The sequence below is a fragment of the Haliaeetus leucocephalus genome, unplaced genomic scaffold, assembly GCF_000737465.1.
Source record: "Haliaeetus leucocephalus isolate CR32 unplaced genomic scaffold, Haliaeetus_leucocephalus-4.0 Scaffold294, whole genome shotgun sequence".
In the NCBI taxonomy this organism is placed as follows: Eukaryota; Metazoa; Chordata; class Aves; order Accipitriformes; family Accipitridae; genus Haliaeetus; species Haliaeetus leucocephalus.
Window position 1 is genome coordinate 72802 of NW_010972730.1, and position 15676 is coordinate 88477.

Here is a 15676-nt window from a genome sequence, read left to right on the forward strand (position 1 = left end):
CCCAAATGCTATTCAGGGAATTGTGGGCACGCATGCAATGGATTGGAGGGTTAAATACTAGACTTGAGACAGCTCTGTTTCCTCTCGGGTGGAGGGGGTGAGGTCCTACACCAATCTCCTGTGCAGGGTTGATGCGCTGGGTTACAGCTCCCAGGCCAGGGAGAGAACCCAAGATCTGGGTTTCTGGCCTGGGTCTGGATGGATGGAGTTAGTTTTCTTCACAGCAGCCCATACGGTGCCGTTTTGGATTTGTGCCTAGAAGAGTGATGATAACACACCAGAGCTTTGGCTATTGCTGACCACGTTTGCAAGGTGTCAAGGCCTTCTCTGTTTCCCATTCTGCCCTACAAGGAGCAGGTTGGGGGTGTGCAAGAAGCCGGGAGGGGACATGAGCAGAACAGCCAGCCCCAACTGACCAAAGAGATATTCCATGCCCTATAACCTCATGCTAATCAATACCAACAGTGGGAAAGGGGGTTTGGGACAGGCAGCCATTGCTCGGGGTCTGGCTGGGTATCCCTGTTCTTCTGGGAGGTAGTGAGTGATTGTCTTTGCATCACTTATTTAGGTTGTTTTTTGCTCTTCCTCCTTCCATTACTTATTTAACTTTTTTTATCTCAACCCATGAGTTTTCTCACTTTTGCTCTTCTTATTCTTTATTCCCGTCCTGCTGGGGGTGGGGGGAGCGCGTGGCTGTGTGGGGCTGGTCTGCCAGCCAGGGCCAGCCCACCACAGCTCCCCAGGCCCTCCTCATCTCTAATCCAAGCAACAACCCCCACCTCGGAGCTGGCACCCAAAGATTCCTTTCTGCAGCCTGGTATTTGATGAAAGTTGACCTTGAGCTCATCCTGCCCTGCACCCTGGCTCAACACCGCCTTTCTCCCCTGCTAGGACCCATCAGATCTCCTGTCCTTCCTAATTCTGTGAGGACTCCAGCAGCCCCATTTCTTTCAGTTTCAAGATACCATTTCCCAGGGCTGATATCAATAAACCGCTTGGCGGTCACCAAACCGCTTCTAACAGAAGAAATAATCTCATGCAACATATGTTGCAAGTAGCTAAAAGATAAGTTCAGGGACATGTTGAGTTTTCTAGATATTTTTTTCGATGGGTGACCTCATTGGCATGTGAAATTGTTTCACGGGTTTTCTCCATGATTGGTCTAGGTTTTCCATGCCACGGTGGCACAGAAAGGAACTATGACCTGTATGAATCCATCGTGTTGTGGAGGGGCTGCCGTCTTGACTGATGGCCAAGAGGGGCAGGACTTCATAGGGCAGTGGCTGTGTAAGTGACTGCTTTTCTCTCTTTTTTGCAGTCTCCTCTCTCTTGTCGTCTCAATGCAACTTTCTGGCAGCTTTCCTCCAGCTGCTACCATTGGCTGTGTCCTTTGCAGGTAAGCGCAGCTTGACCTCTCACAAGATGCTCTCCAGCCGAACAGAGCCTTTGTCAATGAGGCGAGGTTGAGCCATGTTTTGTAAAATGGAGGGAAAAGGGGTGTCTCACTTTCCTTTTCCTCTCTGAAAGTTCCCTCCCATCCTCCAAATCCTTTCTTTCATCCTCAGACCTTCTGCCAGTCCCTATACTCTCCGCAGACCCCAGACATGATGTCTATTATGAAGGGGAACGTGTCACTATGACATGCTCTGCCCCAACAATGAGGAAAATAGGTGGATTTCGTTTCTTCAATCAAACTGGGGAGCAAATTGACCTGCAAACACCTTACTCCCTCGCAACTGCCTGGCTCCACCTTACAGCTACAAAAGCATCTTCTGGGGAGTACACGTGCATGTACTTTCTGAAGGAGTCCGGACAAGAAATTCCTTCCAACAGGAGCCTTCCTCTTTCACTTAAGGTTCAGGGTAGGTTCGTCTTGTCTATATGGCTTGGGTACCATCGGCCCAGACACTGCACACCTCCCTTTAGAGCATCATCTTGTCCGATGGCCCTATCATTTGGTTGCCAATGCACAAATGAAGTTGCTCTGGCCTCTCACAAGCTCCTTTTGTGCTCCTGGATTTCTCTGAGAAAGCAGGAATAAGTTGGCCAGACAGCTGTGTCACCTCCAAGAGGTCGTACAGCAGTAAGCCTCCCCAAGGCTTTCGTTAGGGCTTGGGGCGTATTACATGCCTTCCTACTTTGGACACGTAAAAATACTTATTTTTTTGAAAACAAAGAAACTGCTTAAGCTGCTTTGAGTTTTTATCTCTGAGAACCATGGGTCTTTTTTCCCACATCGAGACATTGGGAAAGATCATGGGGTTTGCGCACAGGCCCTGACGTCAACAGATAGCCTATTGCTTGGGTTTTTTATTGTTTGTTTTTTCCCCAGCTGCTCCCACGGCCCCAACTTTATCCCTGGATCCTCAGCAGCAGGTCTATAGACCTGGGAACCACGTCAACCTACTCTGCTCCTTCCCCTCATCTTCAGATGATGTTAAAGAAGTCCAGTACTATGCAGACTTTGGACTTGCAGTCTCCATCCCAGTATCGAACGTGAAAAACTACAGCTTCAACCTCAGGATCACAGGAGACATGGTCTCTGGGTCTTACAGTTGTGCCTATTTTGTAATCAAGTCTACACGTCCTGTTCGCTCAGAAAGGAGCAGCTGGATCAGTGTCAACCTGAAAAGTGAGTTTTCAAACCCTTCCTCACTAGAGCATCTAGTAACTACTGACCCATCATTAGTTAGTTCACTACCCATTTGCTTGCCTATGAACTCATCCATGAGTCTCATCTCTATCCCTTCCTGTCCTGTGGCCATCCATCTCTCTGCCTCAGTTTCTCTATCCATCACTAAATGAGCTCATTGCCATACCTGCCCATGTTTTTATGGACAAAAATGAGGAGGGGTACTGGAGAAAAAGATCTCAATGAAAAGACTGTCTCATCACCTTGTCTGGCTTTTCTGATGAGACCACAATTTTTTTCGACAATCCATCATTCTGGGGGGATATACACCATAGATTCCCAAGAGCTAAACATCTAGCCATCTCCAAGGGACCACTACAGCTGAGTTTGAGTATGCAATAGGGTGGCAAACACAGCTTACCATTTTATTGGTAGGCCCGTCTATCTGCTAGGCAACATTTTGTCACAATCTTGACATCCATTGACTCCTATGCCCATTCCCAAGATCACCATAGAGGCAATTTGTAGAGCTGGAGGGAAGTTCACCTCCTTCCCTTTAAGATGGGGCTAGCTATTGATGGGCTTGCTCGGCTTGCTCACAGTAGGAGTTATCAACCATCTCTGTTGGAGGCAAAGGTTGCACCATGGTAAAGTCACCATTGATTCCTTCCCAGGCCACAAAATCAGCTGGCTTCGAGAGATCATTGTTGGGGGTTCATTCTTTACCATCAATGGCTTCATCTTTTTCTTCTCCCACTGCCTGATGAAGAGAAGAGGTAAATATTTCACTTCCATTAGGCCACACTAATTCTTAGAACCCTGGGACTTCATTTTCTTTGCCAGAAAATGACCAGGTTTGACTGTTATTCCACCATCCTTTCCAAAGAAAAAAAAAGGAAACAAACATTTTGTTCAAATTTGCTTTGGGAGGTTGTTCTGGACAGAGAATTTGAACAGGATTGCTCCTCAAAGGTGGTTGAGTCACCGTCCCTGGAGGTATTTAAAAGATGTGTAGATGTGGCACTTAGGGACATGGTTTAGTGGTAGATTTGGTAGTGTTAGGTTTACTGTTGGACTTGATGAACTCAAAGTCTTTTCCAACCTAAATGATTCTATGATTCTCACCCTCCTCCCTCTTTTGATTCCGAAATTTATCTGCATATTGAGGTCCAAGACTGAAGAGAAGCCATTTCCAATGCTGCTGCTTCTCTCTTTTGCAGATCTGGAAGAGGGATTCCAGATGGACTACGAAGAGGCATGAGAAGAACTATCCCGTAAAGGTTTTCTCCATTAGCTAAGGATTCTCTCGGGCCATGCCTGATTCCTCGTTGTCTGCCTCAGAGTCCCCGAGAGGCAGAAATGGTGCGTGTTCAACCGGCATTGCTTTGGCTGCTCCGTTCTTCTGCGCAGACCCTCGTGCCTTCCAAGCTGCCTCAGGTCCGTTCAAATAAAGCTGGATGTTGTGTTTGGGTCTTGTGGGTTTCATGGAAAGACACATGTTTCCACGCTCCTTCCCAAAGTGTGTGCTCGTGTTTGTGCCTTGTGTGTGTGCGCCTCTGCTCCATCTCACCCGTAATCCCACCATGTTCCCATCACACCTGGTTCTTTCTTGCATCTGAAAGAGGTTGGAGAAGGAATGGAGGCAGAGAGAAGGATGAGCAGAAAGAAGGTGGAAAGAGAGCCCCCAAAGCAGAACAGGTCCTTTGGTGAGTCAGCAACCCAACAGCCACTGCTGTCACCCTCTTTCCTCACCTGGGGTTGTCCCTGTCCTTGATGTTAGGGCAGTGGCATCCAGGGAGTGCAGTGGGTGCTGGGAGACCCACCGCAGAGAGGGCAGGGGATTGTGGGGAGAAGCTCAGATTTCTGGGATCTCTGTGGGCCTGAGATGGAGGCAATGAGAAAATGGGGCAATCTGGGGAAAAGTGGGGATTTGCCGGGCACTGCAAGAGTGTGGGGGGACAGTGTGGGTATATCAAGGACTGCGAGAGAAGCTCATGGGGCTTTGTAGGGATATGGTGTTGGTGGGGATGGCTGATGGGGGCATTGTGGGTTTAAGGGGCCTGCGAAGAAGGGATATTGCATTTTTGAGGGCTGTATGTGTGATATACGGGAGCTGTGGGGCTAGAATATGAGAGGAGATTTAGGTTGGACATAAATGTCATGGTTTAACCCCAGACAGCAACTAAGCACCAGGTAGCCACTCACTCACTCCCCTGCCCCCCCGCAAGTGGGATGGTGGAGAGAATCAGAAAAAAAGTAAAACTCATGGGTTGAGATAAGAACAGTTTAATTAATAGAACAGAAAGGAAGAAACTAATAATTATAATAACAACAATAATAAAATAAAAATAATAAAAGGATTGGAATATACAAAACAAATGATGCACAATGCAATTGCTCACTACTCGCCAACCAATGCCCAGTTAGTTCCCGAGCAGCGACCCCCCCCAGGCCAACTCCCCCCAGTTTATATACTGGGCATGACGTCACATGGTATGGAATACCCCTTCGGCCAGTTTGGGTCAGCTGTCCTGGCTGTGTCCCCTCCCAACTCCTTGTGCCCCTCCAGCCTTCTTGCTGACTGGGCATGAGAAACTGAAAAATCCTTGACTTTTAGTCTAAACACTCCTTAGGAACAACTGAAAACATCAGTGTGTTATCAACATTCTTCTCCTACTGAACCCAAAACATAACACTATACCAGCTACTAGAAAGAAAATTAACTCTATCCCAGCTGAAACCAGGACAATAAGGGAGACATTTTTACAATGAGGGTCGTAAGACACTGGAACAGGTTGCCCAGAGAAGTTGCGGATGACCCATCATTGGAAATGTTCAAGGTCAGGTTGGATGGGGCTTTGAGCAAACTTATCCAGTGAAAGATGTCCCTGCCCATGGCAGGGAGGTTGGACCAGATGATCTTTAAATGTCCCTTCCAACCCAAACCATTCTGTGATACTATGATTCTATGACCTTGGAAAAAATGAGGGGCTGTAGGGGTGCTGGAGTTGCAGGGATGAAATATTGAGGCAGTAGAAGTATGTGGAGTACTGTGGGCATATGGCATCTGTGGGGATGAGATCAGGGTAGATTTTGGGATTACTGGAAGCTGTAGAGATGGGCTATAGGGACTAAGAGGATGGGATATAGAGTTTGTAGGGGTGGGTGGATGGATGGATGAATGAATGTTTGCAGTTTGCGTTGCTGTATGGGAGTGTCCTTGCCCTGTGGGATGGGAGAAGGGAAACAGGGTGGGAGAAAGGCAACAGGCTTTGTGTTGGATTACCAAGTCGGAGTGGGATATGGGATCCAGGGTGTAGGGTGGCTGTCAGGCTGTAGTGTGGGAGCAGGGATGGAGTGGACGATGGCTTTTAGGATGGGAGTAAAGCAGTGAGTCTTCTATGGGGTGTTTTTTGGGCTATGGGGTTAGAATGGGGCTTTGAGGGAGGTGTTGGGAGGGAGGCTATAGGGTGGTTACTTGCCCATGGTGTAAAGTTGGGCTATGTGGTGTGAGCGGGTCTATGGGGTAAGATTCATGTTATGGAGTGGCATTACCCTCTGGAGTAGAAGTGAGGCTACAGGCTGGAGTGGCACTATAGGTAAGATTTTATGCTATGGAGAAAGAGTGGGCCAATAAACAGGAAGCTAGGTGGAGGAAACAGCACTTAGGCATAATATTGTGTTTATGAGGAGACAGTACAGATGTGGGGTGAGAGGGGGCTACAGCGTGGGAGGGGGCTGTTGTTTACTAGGGAGTGGGTTGGTGGTGTTGTGCCAGTGGGAGTGGGCCCGTGTGGTCAGCGTTGGACTTTGGGGTGGATTTGGGGTGTGGAGTGGCACGATGGGATGGGTGTTTGGCCAGGAGGTGGGAGTGGGGCTACGGGATTGAGGTGACACAGGCATGGGTTACGGGGGAGGAAGCGTAGGATGGAGCAGGAGTGGGGCTATGGTTTAGGCGCTGGGCTATGGGATTGCAGTGCACATCATGCCGCATAATGGGACCCCATATGGATTGGTGCCATGAAGCAGGAGCAGGATTACGAGATCAGCCACTGAGACTTCATGGCCATGGTGCCCTGGGAAGGGACTTGTAAGGGCAACCCCACTGTATGGGCAACCACAGCCCCCTGCGGAACTGTGGTACCCGGGTACCTCTGCTGCACCAGCACACCCAACCGCTCCCCAGGAGAGACCCAGGTGTCCCAGCTCACTCTGCTCTACCCCCCCACACACATAATCCCTCAGGGGACCCAGGCATGTCTCCCTCTGTTCAACCCCACACGCTCTGCCCTCCAGGGGACCCGGGCAACTGGATGCCCCTACCTACCTACCTGTTCCCTGTCCCCCCCATTCCTACCCACCCAGGACACAGCTGTCCAGATGTCCCTGCTCCACCCCACAAACCCAAGTACACCCAGATCCCTCCTGGCCCCCAGCCATGGGCTCTCCCCTAATTACCCAGTGCTATCTACAATTAATTAGGAGGGAGCAGCCTTCCCCTTAACCCCATGGCATGTCAGGGCACTGTTAGGAGGTTGCTCGCAGAATGCGGGCCCTTCCTAGATCCTCCGCTTTCTTCCACTCCTTCCCAGTGCCCTCCAAACCCTCCCAGTTGCCCCGCATGCCCTTCCATTGCACTGCAGCTCCTCTTCCCACCTCACAAGGACCCTACTTTCCCCAGGTCCCATCTCCACTGCACTCCAAGGACTCGCATCTTCTCTCCCGGGATCTTTGCAAGGACCTGTGCCTGTCTCCTCCGTAGGTTGACCCCCAGTTGCTCTCTGTCTGGCAATTGCTCAAACCATGGGGTGTGACTTCCCTTCAGCATAATTCAAAAGAAAACCCTTAACAGAGGAGGAGTCAGCAAAACCGCAGCACAGAGAGGACCTAGGCAAGGGCTGAAGGACATGAGGCAGCACTTGGCCATTTAAGGAGGGGTGGGCTGGGTCAACTTGGGCCCTGCTACTCTAAAATGAACCATTAGACCCTAGTCGGCGTCCCCATCCCTACCTGGGCAGTTGTCCCTGGAGAAACCAGTCTCTTCCCTGTGTTGGTAGCTTGGAAACATGCCCAACATCTTCCAGCAATCCTGGAGCTCTGGGTGCGCTGTAGAAGATTTGAGAAAATTTAGGACTATAAGACTGTTAGAAATTAATATAGAATAAGTTAAGGTTATTAATGGCAACAGAGCTGCTCATGAGCAGCATTCTCAGCCTGCCGCCCTGTATAGCCCCAATCCAGGACCAGATTAAACCCCAGTCAAGCTAATCAGTAGAGACAGATCAAACAAAAGATGAAAAATCAGCAAGATACAGGTGCTTAGCTGGGGAGTGCTTAAAATATGTAGAGCTTACAAAGATAAATGTGAAATAGTTAATGAAACAGCCGGAGAGGTTTTCTCAGAATTGTGTAGGTATGAGACTTCAAGGTAAAGGGGATGAGAAGATGACTGTGGGTTGCCATTCACTGCAGTGGTGGCCCAACTCTGAGTTGTTAATAAAGCAAACCTAGAGAAATCCATGACTGAGAATTCTTTAACAGCTCTTGGTCTATACCTTGGGCTGAAAAAATCTTCCTCCTACCTCCTTGTTTGCCCCATGGTGTCCCTGCAACCTGCTATGTCCATGCAAAAAGAAACATCTTTTTCTTTTCTCTGCTACAAAGAATTTATGAGATTTCTTCTGTTTGTTTTTTTGTTTGGGTTTGGTTGGGGTTTTTTTTCAGAATTTTCTGGTTATTTGTGCATCAGATATTCACCACTTACTCAAGCCTGCAAATGCATAAGCCCTTCCTGTGTGAAAACCAGCAGGAAAAGCTGTGGTCTGAAACAGAAATACAAACTGATGAGCTCATCATCCTACATCAGATTAAACAAAAAGAGCTGCAAGAAGAAGGAAATACGGTTTGGGGGGTGCAGGTTTTCACATCGCATGTGCTCAGGAGCTGACAGAAGAAGTGCGTGGGGCTGGGACCCCCGTGGCACGCTAGGAAATGTGGTTCCGCCATCATGGTGGCACGTTGGAGCCCACAGCACTGGTGGGCACGCACAGGGCCCCGCGTCCTGAGGGGGTAGAGAAGGCAGCACCCTCTGCACAAGCCTCGTCTTCCTCCCTGTCAGGGCACCGACAGGACTATCCCCTCCACCGTGCCCAAATGTCTTCTGCGGCCCAGGAAAGGCCTGAGGGAAGGGCCAGTCCTGGCCCTCGGCGGCCATTTCAGCATCCCCACGGGCAGAGGAACTCTTCTCCTCCATCCTGCCCATTGCCCTTCGTGGCAGTGGTGCTGGGAAGGGTCTCCTCAGGCACTCAGCCCTGTCAGTGCTGATTTCTCCTCAGCACAAAGGAACCCCCCAGGGACCGCCGGAGCGAGACCTTTCCCCCCAGATCACCAATAACTGGACGGAAAGGGGATGTGGAGTCTCCTAGTTTCCTCAAATTTACTCTACCAGGACATTATCATTTGTAGAACACATTTTTTGTGGCACTGCCCCCGCCCCGCCTTACATTTGGTTTAGTTTGTTGGGTTTTTAAAGCAGATCACATGTGCATTAAAAAAAAAAAAAAGACTGAAGATTTTAAATTTCTGTTTGGAAGACAGCATTTTACAGTACCAGAAAATGTTACAGTACACCCAGAAAAACATACTTTGAAGAGAGAAATGGCCTTTAGCTGGCTTCAACCCATGTACTCCTGGCAGGAAAATGGGGACACCCAGCATCCCGGCGCTAAGCGTGGAGAGATGATAGGTAATGGGAATCATATTTGCCTTCTGATTCATCTGTATAATACGATTGCTCCATTCTCTTTCTGTTGTCATTTCACTATATTGCGTTCTCAGTATATTAAGTATATATCACTTCTCTAAATAAAAATTCCCCGTAACATCAACTATCCTCAAATAAATAAATTTAGTATGAAAACCTTAAACCCCCCTCATGCGGAGCATCTGAAAGTAGCTGGTCAAGGAGTATAGGACTCTGAGACCCTGTCACCTGCCAACTAGCTGAGGGCACGCTCTGCCACATTGTCCGCACCCCTCGTGAGGAGTGGACATTGCATCATCGCCGGTGCCCAAACTTGGCGCATTGCTAGCTGGCGATCCTCTCGTGGGGCTTTGTGCCAGAAATTGCAGCCCCCTGGGCAGGCATGAGAACTGTTTTCGGTCACCCTCCGCAGCCTCTTACTGGACTCAGTCTTTGTCACCTCGTCAGCCAGGGCGTTAATGAGAGATGGTGTCAAAATGCTAACTAAACCCAAAGTAAACAACATCCTTTGGTCTCCCCTGTTCCCAGCATGTTCTGCTCCATCCTCTTCCAAAGGACCAAAGCAAGGCCGACCAGCCTGTGCTGCCTCCGATCTCCTTTCTGGCCCTTCCCGAAGACAGGAGCCACATTTGCTTTCTCCCAGTCCTCGGGAACCTTTCCCAATTGCTGCAACACTTCCAAGATCATTGAGAGCAGCCTCATGGTCACGTCAGCCAGCTCCCTCAGCACCCGTGGGTGGATGCCCTGAGGCCTTGGCATGGCCCCATCCCGGCCCCCCCGGTCTCTAGGAAAGAAAGATCAACTCTCCATCGGTGTGACCATGAAAGGAAATTTATTGCCACCAGAACCCCGTGCCCATCGTGGTCCACAGCCGCAGAAGATGCTGTCTGCCCCTGGCCGCAGGCGATGGAAAGCTGCAGTGAGACAGGAGGGGTGATGAGGAGCTGGCCTTGCTGCGTGCTCCCCTTCTGCTCCAAGCCAGGCTTTTGGCTGCCAAGCCTCTGACCTCCTCCCTGACCTGCAGAGCCGGAGCTCAGCTCCGCTCCAACCTACCTGAGGAGAGGAGCCTCATTCCTGCTGCTGCTGCCAAGAGCCGCCAAGGCCTCTTGTTTTTTCCAGGATGTCTCCTAAGGCAAAGAGGCAAATGTCAGAGCGTTGCCCTCCAGCCCTGTCTCGCGGCCCTCCCCTACACCTGGGACATGCTCGGGGAGCTGGAGGGGAAGGCTGGAAAGATCAGAACTTTACAGTCGGGACGTAGCAGCAGGCAGAGCCGAGCATCGCTTCGTGTGGGGCCCGGCCACCCCACCAGCGCCGGCTCTGCACGCTGTCGCCTTCTCCTCCGCTCGTGCCGAGCCCTGAGCGAACCCTTCTGTGGCTGCCCTGCCAAGGCTGGCCCCGGTCTCCCAGGGCGGACGGGGAAAGTGCAGTCCCCTGCGGCTGTCTCTGTGGGGAGCGCAGCTTCGGGCTCCAGCCCTGACTCTCACCTAGGACTGCGCTGGCGGCCGAGTGCAGCGCTCGGCCATTCTCCAGGCGGCGGCTCCTGGCGATGCCGTGGAGCCTCTCCAACATAGCAGGGGCATCTCTGACCTTGGGGGAAGCAAAGAGGCACGATTTCTTCGCTGGCCAAAAAGGTCGCTCCGCTGACCCACGGCCGGTCGAGCTGGCTCGGCCACGAGGGGAAGGAGAAAGAGCGAGCAGGTAGCCAGGAGGGCAGGCCGTGTCTCAGCACCAGCTGCCCGGCTCCCATCCCGCCCGGCTCCCATCCTGCCCACCCTTGGCGTGTCGCCTCACGCTCCCTTCTCGGTTCGGGGGAACAGCCCTGCGGCTGCAACGTCTCCCCGGGACGCAGCTCACTCACCAGGCAATGGCCAATCTCGTACTGCAGCTGGGCTGCGCTCAGCCCGATGGAGGTGATGATGATCTTCTGCACCCGCTCCAGCACCAGGAATGGAGCGCAGACATAGAGGGTGGTCCTGCACACCTGAAAAAAGAGAGTCGTGCCACGTTGTTCCTCCCCCGTTGGAGTGGCCGGGGTCCTTCCCAGGAAGCTCATCCAGCCGAGCTCTGCTGAGCTCTCCCTAGCAGAGGGGGCTGCCCCAGGCGCAGTCTCCAGGTGGGGAGGGCACTGCCTGCAGCAATTCACCAGGCAGCTTTCAACAGTTTTGCAAAGAAGAGCTGGGGGCTCTTACATTGGAAACTTCAGGGATGGGATCCCGGAGGTGCAAGAGAAGGCTGACCCAGGTTTCCCCCACTTCTCTGGTGAAGAAGGATCTTTTCCCGGAGGCGGAGGCGGCGGCAGCCAGGGCAGCGTAGAGGCTGAAGGCTGAGAAGCGAAGGACATCTGGCTCCTGCAATTCACAGACCCCATCTGTCAGCTGGGTAACGAGGGCACCTCCTACCACATCAACAATCGCGTGCTGCCCGTGGAGGATGGCAGCCCAAGAAATAGCTGTCGTCCGCTCATTCCCACCCTCAAGAAGCCAGTATGTAAAGAACCAAAACAAGAATCCCTGATCAGTAAGTCAGTGTGCTTGAATACAGTTCTTTGGAAAACTATATTTTGGAACCCAGGTTTGGAAAGAAGGTTGCCTCATCCAGATTCCTTCCCTGCCACATAGGTCGTGAGTCCAAGCGTGACTCCCAATCTACGGGGAGTCTCAGGGCACCTGAGCATCCTTTCTGGCAGGGGAGCTGTCTAAAGCCCCAGAAACCACAGGGGCATGTGAGAGACCCTGTTGGCCTGGAGGAAACACGGGCACTTCACAGGACAACCCACCCTACCCGCGCAACAGTGGGGAAAAAGGCTCAAAGCAGACGTTCCGCCAGCAGAAACCCTCCCCGCCGCATGGGGAGGTCCCAGCCCACCCCACTGCCTCTCAGACAAGCAGGAGAAAGTTATTTCACTCACCGCCTCAAAGAACATCTTGGTGGACCTGGCAATATCTTTGAAGGCAGACCCCAAGCCCTCCGCCTTCAGCTTCCTCACCACCTCCGCCAGCGCCAGCATGCTCTCGGCAGCCACCACAGGACATGTGGTGTTCTCCAGGCCCCTCTGCAGCACCTCCAGGATGGCCGCCTTGTGCTTCTGCACCTGCAAAGCCAAAGACACCCACAAGCTTCTCGCTAGTCCTGACCCGAATGGCTTCTCTTTACCATGGCTGATGTTTTGCACCGGGAGGTGCTGTCCCGTCATGATCCCCTTATAAAGGCACTCAGACTCTGTGAAATACCTCTTAACGTGCTATTTATCAGAGCTAGCGCTAGAAAGAAAGACTAATATAGATAGTCCCTTCAGATGCTGGGAACCCTGACTTTTGCAGCACCGAATGCACCTCCAATCCCGATGCAGGGTGCTGTGCAGACACCGCCTATGGGAAGGGTAAGGCCATTTTGGCCATTTGAGCTGTTACAGGATTTTCCTACGAGGCCATGCAGGCGGCATAGTCGCTGGTACATGGGGGAGCTGCCCGCAGGCTCCTCGGTCGCAGCGAGCTTGCTAAGCTCCTCCTGAGGCCAAGGGACGGGATGTGCACAGAGCAGCACAGGCTTGGGTCTCCTCAGGTGCGGTTAACTGTTAGGTGGCTCTCTGAACTCCTTGGCGGGCAATGGGCTTTGGTCAGGATCCCTTCAGCTGCCAAGGGCTGAAGTTGCTAGAAACCCGCTCAGAGGCCATCTCAGCCCAGGAAGCCTTGTTTGGCACCAGGTTTCCCCCTTGCCACCCTGTTGACATCAGGCGAAGGAGCGTGGTCTCAGGAAAGAGCCCCGTTTGCCTTTACTAGCCTGCCCAAGGTGCCGAAGCCCCTTGCCGCTCTTCACCAGGCTCTTGCCAGTGAGGGGCTGCAGTCAGAAAGGGCAAAAGTTGGTCTCACCTCCTTGGGTGCTCCCCTGACGGCGCTGCCCAGGCCTCTCACTGCCATCTGCCGCACGGCGCCGATTCCGTGCTGGGATTTCTCCACCAAGACACCTAGGACCCTTTCCAGGGACTTCTTCTCCATGACTGGCGGATCCTTCATCAGCTGCAATAAAGCAATATGCCCGTGAGTGCCACCTAAGTCGAGGCACACCACGCGAACGGGCTTCGTAGAAAGGAGGATCCGTTGGATCCCTTGGATGGTGACGCTCTCTTCTGGCACCTTCTTCCTTCAGAAAGAGGCGTCCCAAGCAGCAGTTTTCTAAGAGAAGCCCTCTGCACCCTTCCTTCCCCTCCTGTTGCCTCACCTCAGCAAAGAAAGCTGTCGCTGTGAGCTGCAGGTTTTCCGAGGGGGAGTTCAGCCACTGGGAGAGGGCCCATATCACACCCCTTGTGACCAGCCGGTTGCGAAGCAGGACACTGCACACAGAGAAGGCAACTCACGGTCACGCGGCAAGGACGCCAGCCACGACCCCAAACTTCCCCAGCTCCCTGCACACATGGGAATGGCCCTGGCACCCATGTCCCCGGGCACAGCCACCCACGAGAAGGTGAGACGCAAGAAGAGGATCTCACCTCGTCAGGAGACACACGCCATCAGCGTGAGCCTGTGGGTTTCTGAGGGATGCCCACGCTCCCTGCCTCCATAGCAGCAGCAGCCATCTCTCCTCCATGCATCTGCTCAGCACCAGCTCTAGAGCCTCACAGTAAGGGCTGGGAAAAAGAAAGACCAAAGACATCTCAGGTCGCAGCACGTCCAGGGAAGATTTGTCTGTAGCAGAGCTAAAAGGCTCCGCTGCCTCGGGAGGTGTTGGTTCACTCATCCCAAACTCCATGTCCATGAAAATGGACATTTTCATCCTTTGCCATGCCTCAGGCCACTGACAGCAGGAGGAAACCCAGGGTCCCCGTGCTCCCTCGATGCCAGATGCCCAAGGTGCTCCCTAAGGGCTCTTCTTACCAGCATTTTATGAAGCATGACTTGCAGGCCAGAGACAGCCCCAGTTTCCCCCAACCCTTGAGGACCAGGAGCAGGGGCAGAGCCTGCCGCTACGAGGACGCGACACAACGGCTCCGTCCGCCTATAAATTTTAAAGGCAGGAACACCACTGCTGCAGCCAAGCCCTGCGGCCACACGCTGCCAGGCCACAGATTACACGAGCTAAGTCTCCACCACGCCAAACCACAGACGGCCGTGGCCAGAGCTGGGCCACAGCCCCCGGGCCGGGAAGGGTCTTCTCCCCCATCCGCAGGGTGCTCGGCCGGACCATTCCCACGCAGGGTCTCTCCCCAGTCCGCGGAGGGACAAGAAGGACGCCCTGCCACCGGGGTTGCACACCAGGCAGGATGAGAGCAACCGGCGATGCCAACCCCGTGACTCCTTCCTCTCTGGGAACGGACATTTCTCCAGGAAAGAAGAGAAGTCGAGCCAGCCCTGGCAACCTGCTGCCACGCGTAGGAACCTGGGCAGGCCCAAGCGCTCCCTCAGCGCCACAAATGAACACAGCTGGCTGGGGAAGTAAAGCTCCCCAACTTCCCTGCCCCTCCTGCTCCTTACCTGCGCAGCTTGTCCTCCCTCCTTGATGCACTGAAGAAGAGCCCTCTCTGGTATCTGAGAGGGGCAGGCAGCATCACCTCACCCAGCGCCTTGCTGATCTCACCCAGGAGGCCAGGAAGGAGACGGGGAAGCAGGCGCTGGACCCTTTCCTTGGCTGGCAGCACAAACACCACCTCGGAGATGGCACAGGGGAGCTGCAGGGAAATTCGGCCAAGAAACACCCATTAAACAAGGGCTTTGCCCACCAGTGCACTCCCGCTGCCTCCCTTGGGGAGCTTTTGCTGCCTGCACGTCTCATGCCAGGGACAGCCTTACGGTCCAGGACCAGAAAAATGTGTCCCGGCCCCTCACAGCACTAATGCTGAGATGCCCCAGCACGTTACCCCTGTGCAGTCTCCCCAGGCGTTTGCTAGAAAGCAGACACGAAGCTGCAGGAACGCCTCTGCCATCGAGCGTACCATGAGGGGCTCCAGAGCAGCCTGGCTGTGGTCCGGTTCGTGAGCGGAGGAGTGGGGCCCAGGGCTGTTCTCTCCCGCTGCCTCCAGCTTCTGTGTTAAGTACTTCAGGACCTGAACCCCAAGGCTGCTTCTCCCCAGGATCCTCCACAGCTCCATCGTGTCCCTGCAGGGCAAGAGACATTCACCCTTGAGCTCATACCCTTGGTACCTGCGGTGCCCTCACCAGAGCCCAAACTCTCTCCTTGTCAGCAGTGGGGCTTATGATGCCTGGTTTTTTCCGGAGATGGGAGCACATGGCCTTGCAATGCTCAGACCTTTTGGGAGACGAGCGACCTTGTTCTTCTTTGGATTCCTC

General features: G+C 53.0%; 3 protein-coding genes across 8 annotated transcripts in view; 1 reads left to right on the plus strand and 2 right to left on the minus strand.

Annotated features, from left to right (window-relative positions):
• The window catches only part of LOC104833473 (alpha-1B-glycoprotein-like), a 10016-nt gene extending 2218 nt beyond the window's left edge, over nucleotides 1-7798 (plus strand). The window contains exons 1-7 of one of the 6 annotated variants that reach the window (XM_010570139.1): nucleotides 1038-1287; nucleotides 1358-1396; nucleotides 1566-1862; nucleotides 2333-2632; nucleotides 3307-3408; nucleotides 4255-4338; nucleotides 7314-7797. In XM_010570139.1, the coding sequence (XP_010568441.1) occupies nucleotides 1200-1287; nucleotides 1358-1396; nucleotides 1566-1862; nucleotides 2333-2632; nucleotides 3307-3408; nucleotides 4255-4338; nucleotides 7314-7399 (996 nt within the window). In that variant the 5' untranslated portion in view covers nucleotides 1038-1199 and the 3' untranslated portion in view covers nucleotides 7400-7797. Of the gene's footprint in view, nucleotides 1-1037; nucleotides 1288-1318; nucleotides 1397-1565; nucleotides 1863-2332; nucleotides 2633-3306; nucleotides 3409-3852; nucleotides 4848-7313 lie in introns of those variants that run through there. The other 5 variants (XM_010570142.1, XM_010570140.1, XM_010570141.1 and 2 more) reach the window with 5 other exon arrangements.
• Nucleotides 7799-9878: 2080 nt separating this feature from the next.
• Nucleotides 9879-11544, minus strand: LOC104833478. The gene is made up of 4 exons (XM_010570149.1): nucleotides 11254-11544; nucleotides 10641-10982; nucleotides 10449-10522; nucleotides 9879-10179 (listed from the first exon to the last, which is right to left on the minus strand). Exons 1-4 carry the CDS (start codon nucleotides 11446-11448, stop codon nucleotides 9879-9881), a joined length of 912 nt encoding a protein of 303 aa, XP_010568451.1. The 5' UTR covers nucleotides 11449-11544.
• Nucleotides 11545-11548: 4 nt separating this feature from the next.
• LOC104833479 (maestro heat-like repeat-containing protein family member 2B) overlaps nucleotides 11549-15676 on the minus strand; it is a 6831-nt gene continuing 2703 nt past the window's right edge. The window contains exons 5-11 of the mRNA XM_010570150.1: nucleotides 15322-15484; nucleotides 14864-15057; nucleotides 13882-14019; nucleotides 13614-13725; nucleotides 13265-13411; nucleotides 12304-12486; nucleotides 11549-11743 (exon numbers count right to left, since the gene is read on the minus strand). Coding sequence (XP_010568452.1) covers nucleotides 11549-11743; nucleotides 12304-12486; nucleotides 13265-13411; nucleotides 13614-13725; nucleotides 13882-14019; nucleotides 14864-15057; nucleotides 15322-15484 — 1132 coding nt within the window. The remainder of the gene's footprint in view (nucleotides 11744-12303; nucleotides 12487-13264; nucleotides 13412-13613; nucleotides 13726-13881; nucleotides 14020-14863; nucleotides 15058-15321; nucleotides 15485-15676) is intronic.